Source organism: Podospora bellae-mahoneyi (genome assembly GCF_035222275.1).
Source record: "Podospora bellae-mahoneyi strain CBS 112042 chromosome 1 map unlocalized CBS112042p_1.2, whole genome shotgun sequence".
NCBI classification, from domain to species: domain Eukaryota; kingdom Fungi; phylum Ascomycota; class Sordariomycetes; order Sordariales; family Podosporaceae; genus Podospora; species Podospora bellae-mahoneyi.
Window position 1 is genome coordinate 814,246 of NW_026946360.1, and position 22,128 is coordinate 836,373.

At 53.7% G+C, this 22,128-nt stretch overlaps 5 protein-coding genes across 5 annotated transcripts; 2 read left to right on the forward strand and 3 right to left on the reverse strand.

Annotated features, from left to right (window-relative positions):
• Positions 1-3,912: 3,912 nt before the first annotated feature.
• VIP1 (inositol hexakisphosphate and diphosphoinositol-pentakisphosphate kinase) lies at positions 3,913-12,190 on the reverse strand. Its single transcript, XM_062875632.1, has 3 exons — positions 6,806-12,190; positions 4,134-6,546; positions 3,913-4,064 (listed from the first exon to the last, which is right to left on the reverse strand). The coding sequence occupies exons 1-2, from the start codon at positions 11,644-11,646 to the stop codon at positions 6,057-6,059; spliced, it is 5,331 nt and encodes a 1,776-aa protein (XP_062736224.1). The 5' UTR covers positions 11,647-12,190; the 3' UTR covers positions 3,913-4,064; positions 4,134-6,056.
• Positions 12,191-12,437: 247 nt separating this feature from the next.
• UTP21 (rRNA-processing protein utp21) lies at positions 12,438-16,329 on the forward strand. The gene is made up of 3 exons (XM_062875633.1): positions 12,438-13,128; positions 13,203-15,882; positions 15,939-16,329. The coding sequence occupies exons 1-3, from the start codon at positions 12,667-12,669 to the stop codon at positions 16,283-16,285; spliced, it is 3,489 nt and encodes a 1,162-aa protein (XP_062736225.1). The 5' UTR covers positions 12,438-12,666; the 3' UTR covers positions 16,286-16,329.
• AGP2 (General amino acid permease AGP2) lies at positions 16,240-19,064 on the reverse strand. The gene is made up of 4 exons (XM_062875634.1): positions 18,114-19,064; positions 16,731-18,048; positions 16,531-16,680; positions 16,240-16,471 (listed from the first exon to the last, which is right to left on the reverse strand). The coding sequence occupies exons 1-4, from the start codon at positions 18,310-18,312 to the stop codon at positions 16,432-16,434; spliced, it is 1,707 nt and encodes a 568-aa protein (XP_062736226.1). The 5' UTR covers positions 18,313-19,064; the 3' UTR covers positions 16,240-16,431.
• Positions 18,849-21,502, forward strand: QC761_123743 (uncharacterized protein). The gene is made up of 2 exons (XM_062875635.1): positions 18,849-20,125; positions 20,191-21,502. The coding sequence occupies exons 1-2, from the start codon at positions 19,296-19,298 to the stop codon at positions 20,504-20,506; spliced, it is 1,146 nt and encodes a 381-aa protein (XP_062736227.1). The 5' UTR covers positions 18,849-19,295; the 3' UTR covers positions 20,507-21,502.
• On the reverse strand, positions 20,588-22,081 carry QC761_123748 (uncharacterized protein; the record flags this gene model as incomplete). Its single annotated transcript, XM_062875636.1, has 1 exon — positions 20,588-22,081. One exon carries the CDS (start codon positions 22,079-22,081, stop codon positions 20,588-20,590), a length of 1,494 nt encoding a protein of 497 aa, XP_062736228.1.
• Between the last annotated feature and the right edge of the window lie 47 nt (positions 22,082-22,128).

A 22,128-nucleotide genomic window follows, 5' to 3' on the forward strand; every position in this document is an offset into this window, starting at 1 on the left:
TCAAGTGGTGGTCGAGTGCTGTTTGCTTGTCAAACGGACGCAATGTGTGGCAGGATACTGAGCTGTAGAGCATGTACTGTGTGGTCGAGGTGCGGATGTAAACGGGGGAGCCGGCCTTTTGTGTTGTTGCGCAGAGGACCAAAGTGGAGGCCCAGTGTTGATTGACGACTCTCTCTAGTCGGATACGATTTCCTGGACGGTTTGGTTCCCTAACGGCGAGCCAAAGGGCAGCTGGGGACGGGTCCAGTCATTCGCAAAGCTCCAACGGCATGAAAAGAGCCTTTCCGGTTGCCGAGCAAGGGGGAAATCAGCATGGATGGGAGAGGGGAGGGGGGAAGGGGAAGGGGGGGAAGAGATTCAGGATGAGAGCGAGTGGGCTACGGAAATGTCGTCCCTGTTTGTAAGGAGACTAAGAGACATACGCTCGACAGATTTTCTCGGTCGACTCTACTACACCCCCTACCCTAACGTGGTCTGTGATCTCTCTACCTACCTACCTAGTCTGGGGGGAAACCTAGACCGGTTCGCGGGGGGCTGCTTTGACGTGTAAGTGGACCGCGGCAGCAGGACCTTGCGAACCGAGCCGGACATGATGGATAGTAGATGGGCAGAAAAAACTGCTGATGGGCAGGCAATGACAGGGAACAGGGTGATACGATGCAAGTATGGCATCTGAGTGTCCGTGGATGGGTGTACAGTACCCAGTGTGATTGGCACTCGCAACGACGAGGGGTGTGTAGAGTGGGTGGTAGAGCGATCGCACCTAAGGGCGGGTATCAACTCCACACGCCGCTCCTCTGGGTTGAAGGACCCATGTTACCCAAGAGCGTGACAGGCGGTGCGGAGCCAACCAAGGGTCCAAGCGAATCTCTCTCACACTCAACACTCTCCACCGTTCGACGGCTTCCTGGCGTCTTGCGGACGCAGAAGCGCCACGGCCATAAGAAGATGGCAATCGATAACCAGGATGTCCCCTGTCACTGGGTGGGTTTCCTGTTATGGCTCCCTAGCACGCACGACCGTAGGAGGACGCATCTCTTTCTGGCGAGCTCTGACCTAGAGGGGTATATCAGACTCATCTATCGAAGGGTTTAGCCGTAAACCTTGGTTCTTCCTGTTTCCTGCCTGCGGTTTCCCAATAACATAAAAAAACAACTCGAGATCCAGAGAGATGATGTTTTTGGGAGAGACCTGTCAACGGGCAGCCATCGTGCCTCACTAGGCTGCTTGGTGCTTCGTTGCATGCGAGGCATCGAGAAATAGACCTGAAGCCTTTGAGGGACTTGATCTTACCGATGTCATGCTATCGCGTGGAACAAATGAAAGAGAGCGCCAAACGCTGTCCTGCGGGTACCTTGCATGTGTGTCGGGGAAGACAGGCTCCAAACCGAAGGAGTACGAGTCTGAGGCGGAGACGTTTATACGATACCGGAGCTTGATGACGACGGGTAATAGTATGTGGTTTCTGCCCTCCTTCATCAGCATGCGCGGTGCTACATGTGGCCCGGGCATGAACGAGAAGGATGCCGGTTGATGCTCAAGAACAACGAGACAAGGCACCGAAATGATGTCGATCTCGAGCTTTTCACCGCGTATCGAAGTTTGACAGGGCCTGATGAGCCTCGTTTGGGAACCTGGAGCGAACCCCACGTTGTGACGTCTCTCCTCTTACCTACGACTTTCAACATCACAGCAGCCGTCAAAGTATTGGTTTCACAACACATGAATGCTCACCGCTTGCCGCCATCCTGACATCGCATCACCCCGCGGATGTTGTGTCAGCGGCCCCCGCAGAGTCTCCCGGTTGGTTATCTTGGCCCTTTCGCCCTTTAGAGAACGGGGGGTTCCTCGCGCCGCAGCCTCAACATCCAATACATCAGCGACATTCAATCGAACGGGGAAGTCGGAATCCGATCCTGAAATTTGATATCCTACCGGACGTATGCGGCCTCACGAAATCGGGATGCAAGCTGCCTTGGCTACCCACAGTTCGACGGACTGATGCCGTCCGCTAGATCAGACGAACTGTCCAAGCCTCTACGCTAGGGGCGATCTCGGTATGCAGCGCTGATTTTCGTGAATGCTTCACCAGTCCCGACTTGGTGGAGTGTCAGACCATCTTTTCATGCTGAACGTTGATGGAAGCCTGTCAGCGAGCTTCCACAGCCCTGTGACTTGGTGATGCGCAGCCTGAAGCCGGCCCACCGGACGGTCAGAGTCAGGGTCAGGGTCAGGCCCCCCCCCGGGAGGAATTTTCTGGTGGCCTTCTAGCGCTGTGAGCGACGGAGTAGTGCCGAGCTAGCTAGCCTCCAACCTGGAAGCCTCAGCGGGCTTTGTGATTGCTTCACATGGCACCGTGCAGCAAGATCCTAGAGCACTCACTAGATTCGGCCGTGGAACTACCCTCATCTCCGAGACAACAGACAACAGACAACAACACACATGGCAGGGCGTGATGGCTTCATCGAAGCGCGCCGGCGACATGGTGTCTGTCGAGAACCTGGTCTCCCGTTGACCTTGCGTTTCCCTCATGCAAGAAAGATCATCCCGCGCGCTGCAGCCCAAAAGGCGGCCTTCCTCTGACCAATTGGCACCAGTCTTGCCGCTCTGCTGACTTCAGACACATGCGACCAGTTCCAGGGACCCTCATGCAGCAGCTTGGTCTATGCGCCCGTCGGTCAACTTCACGATATCAAACTCCACGGCCAGGATGCGCCAAGCAGGAACTCTGCTGTGTCTCTGAGGGTAAACTGACAACGGAGTACCGGACAAGGAAGGTGAGACAGTATCGGCCGTTGACGCTCAATTTCTTCGCTCTTTCGTTCGTCTGCGGCTCCCCTTCCAGGCCGCCAATAATACAAAGCAGTATGAGGAAGCATATCTGAGCCGCACAAATCTGTCGACGGTCGGTTTGCTCAACACACAAACTGGTTTCATGCGAGTGGGCACTCTGGCGATCTGCATCCAGCGGGTATCACTCGATCTCAAGCTACAATCAGCCTCCGCAGACTGGCAACATCAGACGCCTCAGAAGCTCTCGGTGAACCATGAACCTTTGAAGAAACCAAAAGCCGATCGACCCGGAACCTCAGCTAGCTACCGTGTGGTATCATGTGGTATCATGTAATACATTCGCATCATGGTTCGGAGAAGCAGACCGGTCAAATAACAGCAGAATAGATGGACAAAACACATGTTTGCGGGGCGTCATGGCATCGCAACCGCATCGTGTTGCCAGCAACCAGAGCGCACTGACGTTTGTCCAAACCCACCACTTCATCAGGGGACACTTTGGAGACGCTCGTATCGTTTCTGAATATCGTCATTCCCATCAAGCCATTGTCAGGTAATCTCCAGCTGGGGGAGGGACTGCTGAAAGCGATACCAGTTAATCTATGCGACCCTACCATCTACCTAGGTATGGGATAGACTCGACGGTTCAAGGTTGCGTTCGCTTCCGAGTAGCCAAGAGGTTGCAGAATCTCAACGTCTTTCTGCAGCTCTAACCAGACCGGGCCCAGATGGTAGTCCAGCATTTGCCGAGAGGTCTTTCCCGCCATACTCCGTACAGTTCTCTCTTCTTCCCACTCCCCAGAGACTGGATGAATGACGGAAGTGGGATTGCGCGCATAAGTTGTGACAAACCCGAGCAGATCATGTTCAAGACCCCCTCGCCGTTCTTGCCCCTCCTCTCCACACCCTCGTCAGCTGGCTTCCTACACAAAGATTTTTGAACATCCACTTGTCCGATCAGATCCGGTTAATCATGGACCATGTCACGCTTCACTTGGAAAATATGTTGCACGGGAATGACAAATCACATGGATGGCACCGGGCAGAGCTGTTCTTATTCCGCTGATTCCAGCCTCGACTCGACCAAAGTACTTTGACGCACAAGCTGTGATGTCGATTGCAGGACACCCGAAGTGAAACCGGTGGGCCTGGTTCTTTGCTACTACGCTATTCGAGCGGGCAGGCAGCTCGATGAGCCGACATACCGGTCGGTCGTCAGATGTAACCGTCACCACTCGCCGGGCGATGCGGCGTGGGTTGCCGTGAAAAGACTGAGCCGCTGTCAGCTAGGTAATCTCAGCTCGTGCTCATCAAATCCTGGAATCACAGAGCAACCGTACATGATATGTGCGACGACGTCTGGATAGCCAAAAAAAAAAAAAAACCGTGTGTGTACACCGCACTCTCTGTGATCTTCCTCCCAACACAACTCGCTTGGCCTCGGACCTGACCTCCGTGCGCCGAATATTCCACAAAGGGAAGAAAGACATGGAAAAAGCTTTTCGCCATCTCCCACCAATTGCCAGACGTCGACACATCTTGCACACAAACAGACTTAAACCTTTCAGAAATACCATCTCGCACAGGGCACGAAGCTACAGGAGAGCTCCCGTTCAGAGGCGCGCCAATCCTGGCTGGAATTGTTGGCGCTGGCCCGTCCCGCCCTCTCACAGCTCCCGCGAAACCGGAACCAAGCTCTGCCCAAAAAGCCACAAAGTTTAGTTGGATGTATGTCTGTGTGTATGATGTTCCAGTTTGTGACCGATCACTTTGAAATCTTTTGTTGTCACTCAACAGAATGGGAAGGCTAATGCTGGGTATGAACTCGTAAAACCGGGCGGACCTGGTCTGACTTGCCGGGACTCGTCCGTGGTCTTTTGGACCCCCCAAGTGGGAATGATGACACCAGGTTTCACGATCTAACAGCACAGCACCCAAACGAGCAGCAACACACGACATGTCTAACCCTGTTTATCCTTTTTTTCTTTCTTTCTTTCTTTCTTTCTCTATAGCCCCCCCGCCAACCCCATCCCAGCAATTCCTCCATGCCCTTCCCCCAGATAGCACAATCTCTCCCAAGCAGGCTGGGGTCGTTGTCTCTGAATCCACTCCTCCAGTTGTAAACCAGCAAACCTCCGGATCCGTTATTTCTTCAACCATGGGTGCCGCCTTTTCATCTTTCCTCTCTTTGGCTCTTTTCCATCCTCGGCCGGCCTTCCCGGCCTGACCGTACCTATAGTCCTCGAAAAAGTAAACACCACCCTCCCCTTGCACGACGTCCAAGCAAACGCAACCAAAGACGTTTTGTTGTGCGTCTTTGCATTGGCGGTCCACATCGAGCAGAGAAAAAGACGCCGCTTACTCAGTTGACCTCCTATCTCATGAATGCACCGGCCGGTGTGGTGCCCTACGCAACCGATCATTTTTGCAACACATACACCCGTCCGTCTCCATTCCCAGAGCCCAGAGGCAATGCCAGATTGCCTAATCGAGACAAAAACGCTCTCCTGGTTTCCCAAGCCTTTCCCACCCCGGCTTAGGCTCAGCTGTTACTACTTTATCCCTGACAAGGCTAACAATGGAAAGCTGAAGGATCTTCGATGATGCTTGTGCGCAAGAAAAAAAAAAGGAAAGAAAAAACACGCTAAACGGCCCTCGTTAGGCGGAACTTCGGGACTCGTCACCACCATCCTCCACTTGCTTCATATTTACATACACCAAAATCTCCACTCTCAACCAGGAAAACAAGAAGGCAAGACAAGAAGGCAAGTCACCATGGTTGACATCACACACACACGCACACACACACACACACGCACACACTTTCACCGTTATCCGTTCCGCAGAGCATGAACCTAGTAAAAGCGTGCCAAGTTGGTGTGACTTTTGTGATCGATCAACCTAGTGCACCCACACCCCGGTCTAGTTCGCTTCAGATATAACTCCCGGGCCGTTAAGTGACAGTTTTCTCTGCTGGGACCGCCTGCCTAGTGGAGGGGGGTGTGAGAATGACGAGTGACTGAATCTGTGCGGTGTTGGGTGATTCGGGCCGGCCCACTGAACGACAATAGGTTACTTGACAGGAACGACTTCCGATCCAGGGGCGCGATGAAAAAGACGAGCGGACTGAAGATGCGATCCAGACCAATCCACACCCCCAACCCACGCACATCATGGTGTACATCAGTCGAGACAACAAGCTTCCCCCTATCCTGTCCTTTCTTCCCCACCCGCCCCGTCCCCTACCCGCGCGGCGCGGTAGTTTACAGCTTGTCGTCAGCAGCAGCTTCCGGCTTTGGGTCGCTTGTCTCGAGGGTGGCGGTCATGTTACTAGCAGCGGCGGCGGCCACAGGTGTGGGTACAGGTGTAGACGCATCCGCACCCTCTTCCGCCGCTTCTTCGGCTTGTCCTTCCTTGATCTCGCCCGCCTTTGGGGTGGCGACGACAGGAGCGACAGATTCATTCGTCGGCGTGGCAGTCTCCACCTCATCAGTGGTAGCAGCAGTGGTGATGGTGGTGCTTTCGGAAGCGGCAGCAGCGTCCCCCGTGGTTTCAGCTGTACTATCAAGAGGACCAGTAGTGGTGGCGGCGGCATGCTCAACCGTCTTCATCTCCAGGCCTTCTTTCTCGCCACCTTCAGCTCCACCGGTTGAACCAGGAGTAGCTACGTTCTCGTCACCGTTGTGCTGCTTCTCTTGGAACGTAAAGGCATCCGATAGGTTGACGGCCAAAAAGGTCTTGGGCAATTTGACTCTGAATGGACGAGCACGCGTTAGCAAATCCACAAATATAAGCCTCTGATATATGCCCAACGTGACCAACGAGATCACCAAAACCAAGGAACCAAAGGTTGGTGTTGTTTGGGTTGACCGACCGGCCCTCTGATACAGGTCCGGCATGGCATGACATGATGCGAAGGGGCTAACGGGGGGATGGGAGATGCGGAGCAAAGGAAGAGCACCCAAAGCCCAACAAACAGAATGACAAAGAAAGCAAAAAAATAGGAACTTACTGATGGAACTTTGCCCTCAACGTCTCAATAACAAACATCCAGTCGGCATGAGCCGTCAAGCTTCTCCTGGGCGCGCACCCAATGCAGTGCTTGCTGTCGAGCTGCACATCCAGCGGGTCGAACACATGACAGCCGGGGCTAATGGTAATCTTGATGCTGTAGTTGAACACGGGCGTGCCCTCGGCGTCAATGGGCGGGTTGGCTGGCATCTCGTACAGTTCAAAGGAGATCTGCGACAGGTAGTCTAGTTCCGGGATCGTGGCCCGCTTGATCTTAGTCTCGAGGCCGCCCTCCAGAATGCAGTTGAGCAGCGTGTAAATGTGAGATTCCTTTGTGAAGTAGATGAACGACTTGGCCTCCTCGGACGCCTGCATGTCTTCGAGGTCCTGGACGATTTCCTTGAGCAAGGGGAGCGAGGTCAGAAGACCGATCTCAAGCTTCTCGCTGTCCGAGATGCCGTATTCCTGCGGGCAGATGAAATCGAAGAGAACCTTGGCCAGCTGGTACAGCTCCCGAAGGGGCTCGAATCGGGCGTCGGTTTTGGCCTTTGTCTGGCTGTTGCCGCGGTGAAGGTGAAAGTACCTCTCTGGAAGCTCAGCGTCGACATTGCTCGAGGGTCGCAGGCCGTTGAGGAACGACCTCCTACGGAAGATCCGCTTCACAGCCTTGTGGCCCTCCTTCTCAATCTTCTCACTAAGACTCGAAGCTGACCTCTCTGTTTTAGTCTCCTCTGGCAGAGGTGCCGTTCGAACACTATCCTCCGAATCCTTTCCGCTGGCGATCGCCGGCACAGAGCTGGATGCCGTTGCCGACGCGGTAGACGTCTTCCCGTTGGACGACGACGACGACGAAGATGCCGCTGGTGACGGACCTTTTCCGAAATTGGTCTTGTACTCATCTTCAAGCATGTTCTTTGGTGGCGCAAACACCCACTCGAGGAACTGGCGATTGTGGAGAGCATCAAACTTCATGGTATCATAGAGCTCCGAGATCTTGCTCGGATCAACCTTCTCGCCATCGCAGAACTCGGCGAAGAGTTTCTCCCAGCGCTCTTTGAACAGCTCCGCATCCTCACCGCAGCACCACCTCGCCTGGATGCCCGTCACCGCATTAGCCTGCGACAAGGAACCAACCGACGCAAGCGACGAGATTGACACACCAGAGGTGGAGTTCCCATCGGCGGCGCCCTTATCCCCAGAAGAGGGGTTGTTTATGGCGTTCAGCGAGTTCACTGCACCACTATACAGCTTCGCGTAGTTGTGCTGCATGACCTTGCGGTGGAAGTTCATCAGCTGCACCACCCTCGTCTGCACCTCGGCCGGCTCAGGCATGTTGTCTGGCCAAGCGAACTGAGGCGGCCTCTCGTTGCCCTTCCGAAGAAGCCCCTTAAGCTTCTTCTTCACCTTGTCCATCTCGTCCTTGGCCGCGTTGGAATCATCCAAAAGATCCTTACGAATGGTGATGAAATCCTCGGGCACATCCTTCTTGTTGAGGAAGCTGGCCGCCCAGATCTGAGCCGAAGTCACGACGCGACGCTCCGAGGAGCTGAAGACATGAACCTCATCGAGAACCTCGCGGTTCATGAGACCCAAGTCACTGCGCATGCTTTCGCCGAGCTCCTGCGCTTGATAGCGAGCAGAGTGCGTGGGCTCGCCGCCCCATTTGACAATGAGCTGGAGTTTGTCGAGAACGAGGCTTTCTTCCGCGGCGGTGAACTTGGACATCGTGACGCCTGACAGAGAATCATGGCGCTTAGGCGACCTCCGGGTCTTGTACGCATCGCTGTCAGCCTTGTCACCTTCGCCCTCGGTCTCGGTCTGGAGTGGGTGGTCCTCCTCCTTCATTGTGTCGAGTTCGTTCTTGTTCTCAGTCTTGCCGTCATCTTCAGCCGAAGTGTCGCTCTTCTTGTCCTTCTTCTTCTCCTTGTCCTCTGGCTTCTTCCTGAACATGGGTTTAATCTGAACCTTGGTGCCGGCCCAACTGCCCTTCTTGATGAGCACGTTGCGGAGAGCTTTGAGCTTGTTGCGGTCTTCAACACCCTCCCTCATTGCCACGTCCACGGCATCGAGGACACTGGCGAGGGCAGGCTCGCCGATGAGAAGAACCTCTTCTTGATGGCCCTTGAGAAGCTCAATGAACGGCGCAGTGTGGAAAGTGAACTTGTACTTTTGCTTTGGCGTTCGGTCCGCGTGACGAATGACGGACACGACACCCTTGAGCTTCCAACTTGGTTTGGGAGGCGGTGGAGGAGGGGGTTCTTGGTCATCTTGGACGGCGGTAACAGTTGTCGGCGTGTCAACCTGCATGACAGAAGGCGCCGCAGAAACAGTCGAGGGGGCAGTAGAAGGTACACTGTCAGCCACCGAAGACGAGAACTGACTGGCCAAGGGACTAGCAGGTATGCTTCCGTATTTCGAGTCTCCCTTGATCGTGATTGTCTGGCTGCTAACCACCTCACCTGGCACCTCCCTGGCCACAGCTGGCTTGTCCATACTTGCCCTGCTTTGCGCCTGCTGGGCAGCGACATGGGCGACCAACTCCCTCTCCTTATTCGCGTACGCCGCACGAACCGCCATGCTGGCCGCCATAGGGTCCACGTCGGAGATCGCAGGCGATGGAATGGGAGGGGTGAGTCCCTCTTTGCGAAGCTTCTCTTTGATGAAGATCTCCTTGAGAATGTTGGCGCAGTGATCGTAGTAATCATCATTATCCTTGACGAAACTCCAACCGTTGACGTCGATTACGTAGCTCTTCCCGCCGGCGCGCAAAAAGTCGAAACCGCAAACGCGCTGACCAAACGTGGTACTGATCTTGCTGGCGATCTCCTTTTCCTCGGCGCTCAACCCTGTGACGTACCGGACCTCTTTTCCGTGCGTGTTACGCCTCACCACGCCGTCCACCACTGGCGATTTTCTCGTCTCTGCGTGGCAGTATGTTGGCCCAACCGTGTAAGCTTTTACATCTTCAGCATTGTCAACTTGCATAAAGCGTTCATAGATGAAACTCTCCTCGGGATGGGTGATGCACCTCGGGACAGATAGTCCCTCGACATACTCGCTGCTCTTGTTGCCAATCTTCCGGAAAAGCTTCCTTGCGCCGCCGCCTGCGGAAGAAGGGAAATAGATGATGATGTTGTGGTCCTCACCGCTGGTTGGCTTCTCGACAAATGGCTTCTTGATTAAGGTTCCGTCAACGGACAGGATGTCACCACCATCCAGCAGCTCAACCTTGCGGGGAGCAGCTGCTTTGGCGGCCTCCGGGTCAGGATCCGTGGGCTCGAAGACAATCCCACTAATGTCCTTGATGTGCTTACACACGTCAGGTGTAAGAAGTCGGGGGCCGCCATCACGGTTGACTTCAATTCTTTGGGGAGTGGGGACGTTGATTCTATCCAACAGTCTCAAGCACAGCCTTCTGTCCCAAAGAATCTTTTGCATAGGCACATCGTTGACACAGAAAGGTTTTCTGGCCTTGACGTACGCGATGGCCTTGTCAAGCGGGAAGCCGTCCGAGTAGAATGAGATCAGGTAATCGCAGATGGGCCAGTTCTCAATGGACTCGTCAAGAATAACCTTGTCCCCAAATACACAGACGTCGAATTCGCGGTTCTGAATCAGGCGGTTCAAGATATTTCTACTAGGCTTGCTCCGGGCTTTCACGTCCAGCGCGCAGACGCCGATGACGCCCCAGGGAGCGGGCCTAGGTTCTTCCTTCTCTCCGCGGTGGTGATGATGGGAAACGACACGGTCTCCGCTAGGGCTGTGGCTGCTGGCCGCGGTACTACCGCTGAACCTGCGCTTGGCCCGGCTTCGCGATCGAGTAGGTTGAGGACGAGGAGTAGGGGTTGTTCCTGTTTTCTGCTGCGTATCGCCACTTGCTTGAGATTGCTGACCAGTCGTCTTCCCTATATCACCAACAGTTTGACCTCTCGCCTCCCGAGGAGCAAGCTGAAGGGCACCCTGATGGGATCCCTGACTTCCCGTGGTAACTGTGACATTCGACATGGTCGCTTCAGGCTGGGCCGCCTTATTGGTAGCCATGATGCCAGACACTGACCGATGGCCAGGGACGCCAGAGATGCTATTGTTGTCGCTTCCGTTGGCAGAAGCAGCTGAGCTGATGACTCCGCGAGCAGAGGCAAGACTATAAATCGACCCAATGCTCACGCGGTTGCTGACGCTTGCGCCGGCCTCGGAAAAGGAAGAGCGGGCGCTGCGGTAGGCGGGTTCTGGTAGTTGGTTGTGGCGATACAGGCCTGTCTCGCTCTGAGTGCTGGGCAACAGGCGAGGGGTCTCGGATTCTTCAATGGCGGTTGCCGAAGAAGAATCTGCAAAATCTCGAGGGGAATAAGGTTGCTCGGAGGGATTGGTTGGGACACGGCGGAGGCTGGTGGCGTCTTCGCTCCAGGCGTCGGAATGGGATGAGTCTCGACGGACAAGATGACCTTGGGCTGGCAGATGGGCTTTCAACGCTTGGTGAGTAATAGCCGTGGAAGGTGGGGGCATGGAGAGATTCGTGCGGTCAACGTGGGCCTCCGCGAGAGTTGTTCCAGGATCGGCCTGCTTGCTCTTGCGGTTGGTAAGACTGGCGAGAGAAGACGAGGAGAGGTTGCGCATATGGAAGCTGGTTCGGTGCGTTCTAGTTCTCACCGGCGAGACTGGTGCTGGTGGCGGCGCGCCTGCCGGTGTGACTGCTGGCGACGTTGAGTTTGCAGCTGGCTCTGCCTGTCCTTGCTCTTTTCCCTTTTCTTGTGGCGCAAAGTATCCGTTCACCGGCTCTGTGGACTCCACCGATGATAGGCCTGCTTCGTCAAGCTTCGACTTGTCAGAGTTTGTGTCCATGGCTAGGACAGAAAATGCGGGCACCGGAACGAGTTCGAGCTTCTTCCTTTGGGTTGGCACGGCACTCTCGGTGTGTGGCTTGCTGGTTCCTGGAAGGGAACAAAAGAACGAGAGGCTTCAGGGGGAAGGGAGGCTCAAAGAGACGTGTTTGTGGACGGTCTGGAAATGCTCGATACCAAAATGCTACCAGTCAGATAAGACTGACACGACGGGGATTTTTTATGGTACAAGAATGGTCAATCGATACTGACAGGATGTGGCAATAAACGGTCTAGAGCTGACTTTCTACCAAGCAATAGGAAGAAACAAAACAGAAGCAGAACGAGAAACAAGAACGCCAAACACTTTTGTTTTGTGCCAGTCCCTGCCGCAATCCGATTCCGCTCTGGGGTGCCGTCTGTTCCACGTGAAAATGAAAGAGTCTGGGGCAGTAGTGGCCCAGCCAAACAGTGGCATCCGTAGATTCTCTTCAATGGCGAATGGCCAATGCGAATGGAAGGGGCCAGACTGCCACGACTGGCCTCGCTGGGCTCTCTGGATGGGCCAACCCGGCTCCCGAATTGTGGTTGCACTGCTGCCAACCAGGGCTATTTTTTCCCTGGCGGGGCAGTTTGGAAACCTGGGAGGGGCACAAAGCATGATGACGCCCTGGCCCGCAGAGCACGAGCCAACATGTGTCATTGGGATGGTGGGGCATCCGTCTTTAATCTTGTCTCTGTTTCCGTTTGCATTGATGGGACATGCTGTCTCAACCCTGAGGGTTATTCTCATGTTCCATCTGCAAGTGATTCCTCCCACAGTCTTCAGCAGTTTGCATCGCCAATGCCTCAGTTTTGCGATTTGTGGCCACAAGGTGTCATATTGAGTGCTGTGCGTAACGGGTAAGTGCTCGCGTGACCCGCTTGGTTGTCATCCGCTACTCTGGTGTCATGTCGAGCTCCCATAGGCCAAGCGGTTTGGCTTGTCCTAGGAAAACAGGCGGTGAAGAAGCTTTCGGCTGCCTTGCATGAAGCCCCTGTCATGGTTCAGATTCTCGATTATGGCGTCGAAAAACTGCCATGTTCGTGTGTTAATCGGAGCGGGGGTGCCTGCCGGCCGGCGGTGTGTCTTGGCATATGTCTTCGGCACCCTCGACCCGGCCTGGGGTCGGTGTTCGGTGGTTGTGGGGCCGATCGAAAAAGTTTGGGTGGGGTCCCAAGTCCCCTTTCCCATGTGTGGCTGAAAATTTCTGGACGGGCTTGGTTCAGCGAGGCTGCTGCTGTAAGAAAACTTCCATCACCAATATTTTACTCGCGACAAAGGCCATTGGCAGCGTATACAGTGGTTTTTTGTGATAGAAAGCTCCTCGCGAGCTGCAACGCGACAACCATGCCTCACTCAGAGATCGACCACCCTTCGACGAAGCGGCAAAAGCGCGATGCGATCGTGAAAGCGCAGCCATCTTCAAAGAGGAGCGGCTCGGCCATTTTTGCGCCTTTCCGGGTACGCATTACCCAACCACAGAAAACTATGCAAATTCGAGATGGAAACAATTCTGACAGTCCTGAGTCCTGTAGACCATTGGTTTAGTTTCACCAACAAGCGTTCCCTTTGCCACGATTCCCCTTGGCAAAACCACCTTCCAGATCACGACTTCTGTCGGCCGTGCCCTTCAAACATACGATCTCAAGCGCGGTCTCAATCTTGTGTTCGTTACCCGCCCTCAGACTCCCGCCGATATAACCGCCACCTGTGCTTGGAAAGAAAAGGTATATGCTGCTTGGGGAAACCCGAGCAAGGGTGAATCTCAAGGATTATGGGCCTTCCAGCGCGGCAAAAAGGCTGCTGAGCTTCAGCTCCCTACCGGCCTCGATCAACCCATCAAACAGATTGTCATTTTTGGCTCGTGGATTATCGCATGCTGTGTCACGAGGATAGAGGTCTTCAAGTCGGCTACACTGGAACACTACACTACTCTCTTTACTGCGGCGGCTAAGAGGGGCGACAATGAAATTACGGGCGGCGTCTGCAACATGCCAACCTTCTTGAACAAGATCTTTGTCGGCCGGAAGGATGGTTGGGTTGAAATTTGGAACGTCAGTACCGGCAAGCTCGTATATACGATCCTGCCGCCCGCACCCAACAGCGGGTTCGTGACTTGTCTGCAACCCTCGCCCGCTCTGTCGTTACTCGCCATCTCGTACTCTGGCGGTTCTCTGGTCATTCAAAACGTTCTCACGGACAAGAAAGTGTTGCAGATCCAGGCTGGCAGTGAAGATGCTCCCGTTACCTGCATCTCATTCCGGACTGATGGTCAGGGTGCCGGGGAGGATGGCCGGAAGGATGGTGTTATGGCTACAGCAACTGGTTTTAGTGGGGATGTGACTTTCTGGGATCTCAACATGGGTGGAAGATCGATGGGTGTTTTGCGCAGCGCCCACAACCCCCCATCACGCAACAAGGCCGCTGGTGGCGGTATCAGCAAAATCGAGTTTCTTCCCGGTCAGCCCGTGATCATCACAAGCGGTCTCGACAACTCTCTCAAGTCTTGGATCTTTGACGAGACACCATTCTCGCCAGTACCTCGCATTTTGCACCAGCGAAGTGGACATGCGGCGCCTGTCAGCTGCCTGCAATTCTTGCCGTCTGATTTCGATGGCGCAGAGGCTGGAAACAAGTGGCTTATGAGCGGTGGGCACGATAGGAGTCTCTGGGGATGGAGTTTGCGAAGAGACGGTCAGAGTACCGAACTATCACAAGGTGCCATTCGGAAGAAGGCAAAGAAAGCCGGTATTCTTGCTGGTGGGTCTTTAATTCAAGGCCCAAGCACAACCTTGGAGGATCTAAAGGCCCCGGAAATCACATGCATCGCATCTTCACTAAACCGCGATGGTGGTATTGGTGCTATGCCCGGAAAGCAGGTCATTTGGGACAAGGCCAACAGCACAAAATACTCTAATGCCGAGCTCAGCGGAATGACGGGCTGGGAGAGTGTCGTTACCGCTCACAAGAACGACCCGTGGGCTCGCACATGGTTTTGGGGACGAAAGAGAGCTGGTCGTTGGGCATTTAAGACTGGTGACGGCATGAATGTTTCCACTGTGGCCATCAGTTCATGTGGCACTTTCGCTGTGGTCGGGTCGGAGGGAGGCAGTATCGACACTTATAACCTTCAGTCAGGTCGGCACAAGCAACGTTTCCCTTCCAGGTTGACACCGGCCCAATTGAGGCAGATCAAGATGATGCAGCTGAGAGCGCTGGACAAGGTCAACGAGCTTCAGGCACGATCAGCCCAGAGCTTCCCGCCGGGCACTGGCAAGCACACAGCGGCGGTAACAGGTCTTGTTGTTGACTCTCTCAACACAACCATTACCTCGTGCTCGCTCGACGGTAGGATCAAGTTCTGGGACTTTTCCACCGGCAACTTGATCGACGAAATCAACTGGGCACCCATGACCAAGATAGTGACCTGCCGCTATCATCCAGGCAATGACCTTATCGCGTTTGCCTGTGACGACCACTCCATCCGGGTTGTCGATATTGGAACCAAGCAAACGATCAGAGAATTCTGGGGCTGCCGGGGAGACATCAACGACTTTTGCTTCTCCAATGACGGCAGGTGGATCATTGCTGCCTCTCAAGACTGCATTATTCGCATCTGGGATTTGCCCACAAGCCATCTTATCGACGCATTCCGCACGGAAACTCCCTGCACCGCCCTCGCCTTCTCCAACACGGGCGAGTTCCTAGCCGGCTCGTGTGAAGGCAGCCTTGGTGTTCAACTCTGGACTAACAGAACGCTCTTCAAGCACGTCCCAACCCGGCAAATCTCGGACGCCGAGATTGGCGAGGCGGCCGGCTCTCTGCCGACGGCATCCGGTGAAGGTGGCGAAGGTCTCATTGACGCTGCCTTTGAGGATGATGCCTCGGAACCAGCCGATGATGGCGTAACTGCGCCAGTAATTGACCAGCTCTCCTCTGACATGATGACCTTGTCTCTGGTCCCCAAGAGCAGATGGCAAACCCTTCTGCATATCGACTTGATCAAGCAAAGAAACAAGCCAAAGGAGGCCCCCAAGGCGCCCGAAAAGGCACCATTCTTCTTGCCATCTGTTGGCGGATCGAACTCGCTATTACCTCCTATTGAAGACGACAAGGAGGGCAAGGAGGTTGTATCGAGGATAACGCAGTTAGATGCTACGAGGCAAGAGCAGGCTTTCTCCAGCAAGCTGACTGCCTGCGGGGAAAAGGGCGATTGTAAGTTTCCCGCCGTTGTGATGATTGGATAACAAGATGGCTGACCCTGCATACAGACACCGAGTTTATCGAGCACCTCAAATCTCTTCCTCCTTCGGCGGCTGATCTGGAGCTCCGGTCCCTCTCCATGGGCAACAGTGAGGACGATTACGAAAATAACGAGTTGCTTCACTTTATCAAGGCCTTGACCAGCAGGCTGATCGCCAGAAGAGACTACGAGCTGACACAGGCGTGGATGAGTGTGTTCCTGAAGCTGCACTACGACCTTGTGATGGCCAACGACTGTCTTCTCAAGGCGCTGGACGAGTGGAAAGAGCACCAAGCGCGGGAAAGAGATAGGCTGGATGACTTGATTGGGTACTGCAGCGGCGTTGTTGGATTTTTGAGGAATCCCAGGACATGAATCAAATGTTTTTGTTTTGTTTTTCTGGTAGCATGTAATGTTGGAATCGAAAGTGAAACCAGGAGAAACTTATATATCACTAACTTTGCTGGAGTATTACTCTCACTTGGTTTGTCGCTCTCTGCTCTTCTGTCATCAATATCGCTCTATCCAAACAACCAATCCAGCACCCTGTCAAAGGCGTTCCTGTCGTGACGTTAGTAAAAAGAAAGGGTCTTGTGCAACTGATATAGAAAAATACGTACTTTGGAGGGCTGGGAATATATGTCCTTTGGTACTCTTCAATTTCATCGACATTCTTTACCAAGTCTATCTCATCTGAGCGATGCAGTTTTGTCTTGTTGACAAACTTGTATCCTAGATACAAGATGGGACATACCGCAATCATTGTATACCTGTTCTCAGTCAGCTGGGCACTCTTGACTTGATCCGGAATGAGACTTACGAAAATAAGAACGTTGGCATATCCCACTTTCCGGGCAGGAAAACCGTGTACCCTCCGACAAACGTCATGACGGACGTCCCGATCAGCGCATACCACGCCGCATAAGGTTGCAACATGGCCTTGTACGGCAGGTCGTCTCTCTTGAACCCCTGAGCCTTCATCCCATAGTAGAACCGCAGGTACGTCACACACATGCAGGCAAAGTTGATCAGTTGGCTCGCTGTGACCAAGTTCACAAACCACTGAAGCACCACTGCGGCATCGTTTGAGACCTGCAAGAAACTCAAGAGCGAGATTCCCAAAACTACCAAGACGGCGTACAGAGGCACTCCCTTAGTTGTGACCTTTGTAAATATCTTTGGAGCCTTCCCCTCTAGCGCCATGCCGTAAAGAGACCTTGAAGCGCAATAGACATAGCTGTTTCCCGCCGAGAAGGCCGCCGTCAGGACCATAGCATTGACAATATCCGGCAGCACCCTGATGTTCAGCCGGTTCATCGCAATAACATATGGGCTTGCAGCTGCGCCCGGTGCACCCGTCGAGAATGCTATCTTCATCTCCTCGTCAGTGTATGGCACGAGAACACCAACCGCCAAACTTCCGAGCATAAAGAATGTCGTTAGCCGGTAAAACACGGCATTGAAAGCCCTGGGCATCACCACTCTCGGGTTTTCCGCCTCCCCGGCTGCCATGCTCACATAATCCGGCCCTGCTATGGTGAACGATGCCTGGATCAAACACTGCAGGAATCCTAGGAATCTCCCCAAGTCTCCTGTGTGGTACAACTCGGCAAAGGCGCCTGGATCGCTCCAGTATCGAAACCCAAACCTGTCGCCTGTCGGGTTCCCACCGCACATTACCACCACGGTAAAGATCAAGAGGGCAATAATGAGCAGCACTTTTCCCAGCGCAGCCCAAAACTCCACCTCTCCATACCACTGCACAGCCAGCACGTTGATCAACCCATACAAGCAGATGATAATGGCGATGATTCCTCCAGCGGGTACAATCTCGGAGCCTTTCCAATAATGCAAAATAACATTGCAGGCGACAATTTCAAACGGCACCAGCGCGGCCTCGAAGATGAAGAAATTCCACCCGCAGGCAAAACCAAAGGCTTCGTCGACATAACGACCAGCGAGTCGGATGAATGGCGAGGAAATGGGAAGGTAGGTTACCATCTCGGCCATGCAGAGCGTCACGGCAAGGATGAAGGAGCACCAAATGGTGAAGGCGAGGAAGAGGGAGGCGGGTCCACCTTGGAGGAGACCACGGCCGATCTGGACATAGAGGGCTGTGCCGATTGTCCCGCCAATTCCTATCTCTGCGTGTTAGTTACGAAAAGAAGCAAGAGCAGTGGGGTTGCCTAGGGCAAATGGTTACCTATAAGTTGAATGTGACGAGACTTGAGCTGGCGTCTCATGCTATGCTCTTCTACCTGGGACCCGGAGAGCGACGGCGATGAAGGGGGGCCTCTTTTCTTTTCGTCGGTGCCACCATTGCTGAGAGAAGATGATAAGCCCCCTTTCTCCTGATCATGGTCTCCTGGGTTGGCAATAAGGTCGACTCCTGTGGAGGACATCGCTCCGTGGTGATTTATTTCAGTTGATCTCGATGGATTTGTTTGAGTAGGAGTGAAAAGAATTCCACCACAAAGATCATTCTGGTGATGCTTTTCTCTTTGTAAAAAATATCACGGGGAACCAGACCGAGGCAATTGGCGGTGTCTTGCAGGGAGACTGAATGCTTTGACGGAAGGAGCAATGGTACAACGGATGCAGAGATCAATGTTGTGCTGGGTCGAGTAAACGATGGTTGGTTGGGAAGGGCAAGTACGTCACTTTTCGAAGCACGTAATTCAATTTTCTAAAGACGGCCCACGGTGATCAGATCCCAACGGGGAGAGGATCCAACGAAAATTATCTGTAGATTTTAGCGACTGGAGGAGAGGACGTGGGGGGAACCACCCGGATGTGTGCCGTTCGCCGGTTCGTGACACTTTCCTTGCATATCCTCCACAGTACGAGGAGAACGCAACCGGGAAGCACCCTGCTGTCGTCTGTAAAGCCGATCGGGAGTCGCCGAAGGTTCTGAATTGGGAACGTGCCAAGGCCGGTCCCGTTCCGATTCAGTATTCAACGACAGCCGTAACTGCCGTCCGAGATTTGGTCCGACTGGACTGTCCGATTCAACACTTTCAGCGGAACAATCGCACAGAAAATAAACTCAAATGCATTTCATTCGAAATCTCTCGTAAATGCGCTAACCATCGCAATGGCCGCACCCGGACAGCAGACAGGTCTGGGATGGCTGCCCAGTGGGCTTTGGGTCGGTCAAACTCAAAATGACCATGACAGTCTTGATTTAAGTTGGGTAGGTACGGTGGCTGATTTGGGGCATGGTATTCGGTCCTCCTGTCTTTTGGCAGAACAAACCCACGATCTCGTCCTCGTCCCATGACATTTGTTAACTGAACCCATCGACAAAAATCCCAATCGCAGACGTCGCATCACATCGTCCAGAGAACAGGCCCGAAGGCACCCCACATTCGGGTAGGCCATCACCATGTGCCGGGGAACAAAGTCCAGAATGAGCTGTGGTCACTTCCATGTCAGCTTCCACGAACGGTGCCACCCTTGGTGCAACGAGCCTCAAGTACAGTTCATCGGGCAAAAAGACGAGCGATGCGGCCATTGTATCGCGAAGACCCAGGTGGACTCTTCAAGAGCCAGCAGGCTCCAGGATGCTTGGGATTCATATTGCAACGATGCGAAGCAGAAGGTGCTTGTGTCTCTCCGTGAGAAGATCATCTCTGCCAACCGGGAAATCAGGGCTCTCAAGGAAGAGTTCCCCGACCTGGACGGTCTATCATCTGAACTAGAACGAGTACGAAAGGAACAGTCCGAAACCATGCGGCTGATCCACGCACAAATGGAACGGGCGAAGGAGGAAGGGGCCATGAAGGGACTGTTGCTCATGCAAGAAAGGAAGAGTTCTCTCCAAAGGAAGACGGACTCCGGGCGTTGTGAGAACAGGGCCACGGGGAATCAATTGCGCGAATCTATTGACGGGGATATTGAGCGCCTGAATGAAGAGCAAGTGATGCTGATGGAAAGGTCTCCCGAGCTTACCAGGCTCATCTGGCTGGATCGGCAACTGGCGCAACTGGGATCCAACGAGACAACGCTGTGTTCGCACGACAGTCTAGCAAAGCTAGATGCTATCACCAGAAGCCGGGATGTTTACGTGGCCGACGAGATCAGACTGACAGAGGAACGGCTAAGCAACCTCAAGTCTATCGAGGGACGATTGAGACATCAGGCAATGCAAGAAAAGGCAGAGGTCAAGAACGCCCGATGTGAGGGTCGTGCGGCTGCTCAGAAAGAGCCTGACAGGTATTTACGACAGTTTTCTCTTCTCCCACAACCTTTTCTCGTAGATTTTTGACAATAGGGTGTAGTGATTTGGTTCAAGTCGAGGATACTCCCGTCGCATGTCCCGAGACGCTGTCGCTCACCACCAACACAAAACGCAGTCTTACTACCGTCGTGGCCCCCGAGACCCTATCATCTATTACGAGCAGACCAAGCATTCCAATACCTCGTTATTCATTGGCTCGTTCTTCATTGCATCGCCCGTCTAGCTATACTTCCAGGCAATCCATTATCGAACAGAACCAGCCTCGTATTCTGTATCGAATTTTCGCTCTAGCCACTGATCCCGCCGAATGCAGCTCCAGATGGTCGTTGAGGGCCTCACAACATTACGGCGAGTAGTCTGCTTGCCGTATTCTTGGTTTCCTACAAAAAAAAGAAAATCCAAAAAGAAGCAAACAGAAGCAAACCGTCCGTGTTTTTCTATCCCCCCCCCTGCTGTCTATTCTCCTCCTCCAAAAACTGCCTCACCTCCTTTACCCTCGTCACCTCCCCCTTCTCCTTTCCCATGGTATTCTTCTTTTGGGTATAAAACTTGACTCTATCATGCGCCAGCTTTCCAGCGCGGCGTTTATCAGTTGGACAGCGCAACAGCGGAATCAGAACAATGGCGGAGAGCGTATCAAAGACTTTTTGGGGCGTCACCCCGTGGCGGGCGGCCACCTCGTCGTACGGGAAGGTTTCCTCGGCCGTTTCGGCAATGTCGATGAGCAAGTTTGGAGACGGCTTTTTGCGAAGGGGGATGGTGAATTTTGTCTTGTTGGGTGGCTGTTTTTCGGGGGCTGCGGTGGGTGCTTTCAACAATTGGGGTGGTGGTGGTGGTGGTGGTGGTGGTGGGGGCGCTGGTGATATTTGCGCCTGCGGTTGAGAGGACGGCTGAAGAGGAGCTTGCTGAAGCCAACGCATGTGCTCTTGCTGAACTACGGTGCAATGAAGGCCAGGTGGCTTGCATGGGCTTTGATTATAGATCGGACTTTGGACAGAGGTTGAGCAACATGGGCGCCCTGGCGTCGATTGCGAGCCCGGTGGAATCAACATGTGTAGTGGTTGTTGCTCTTGTTTCGGGTTGTGAGGTCGGAATAGCGGTGGACTCTGACTTTGCATTGGACGTGGATTCATCCACGGGTTTGGGCTCGAGTTCATGTTCAAGTTCATGTTTTGTTGCGGTATTGGAACAAGACTTCCCATAGAGTACATTGCAAAGGGAACAGCGTTTAGTCCGAATGCTGCTTGGTTGATCATCTGACTGGACATGTGTGTGCTGCTAGCGATGAGAGCATTGTTATCTGATGGTGAAAGTATCTGACCTGTTTCATACGCCGGATTGTTCATTGCGATCCCCCCAAAATCGAGGCAGGGGACTTGCTCGAAACATGGCGACGATGTGGAATTGAACAAAGCGCTGGAACTGGTGAAAAGCGATGTTGGATGGCTTGTAGAAGGCATTGGCTGCAACATCTGTTTGGGTGAAACTGCCACTGACATGCGTGGCACACGACTGATTGGAGGGAAATCCGTAGGGAAGGCAAAGCTTTCAAGAACTGGGATTAATGCACTGGGTTGTTCGGGGCTCATTCTGGGGCTAGGATCCTGAGATGGGGCTGGCCCAGTGTCAGTAGTTCTAGTGACGCTGCTGGGTGGTGCAGGTTGATCGGAAGCATGGCGATGGCTAGCAGAAGCTTGATGTAACTGCGCGCTGTTTTTGGTTATTCTAGAAACTGCCGGGTCTGGCTTTTGATCGTTCAGGTGTGGGTTTTGGGCTGGTTGGTCGTTCAGGCGTGGCTTCTTGACGGGACAACAAGATATAAACTCCACTTCATCATCGTCCGCCGTTCGTTTGGCTGGGATTGCTTGAGCGGGCTTTGCTGCCACTAGCTGAGACGCTGAACCCTTCTCCTGCTGTTTTGAAGACGACATGATGGCTGCTTTTTCGTCGGCAGTGGATGTGGGGGTGCGAACTGGCT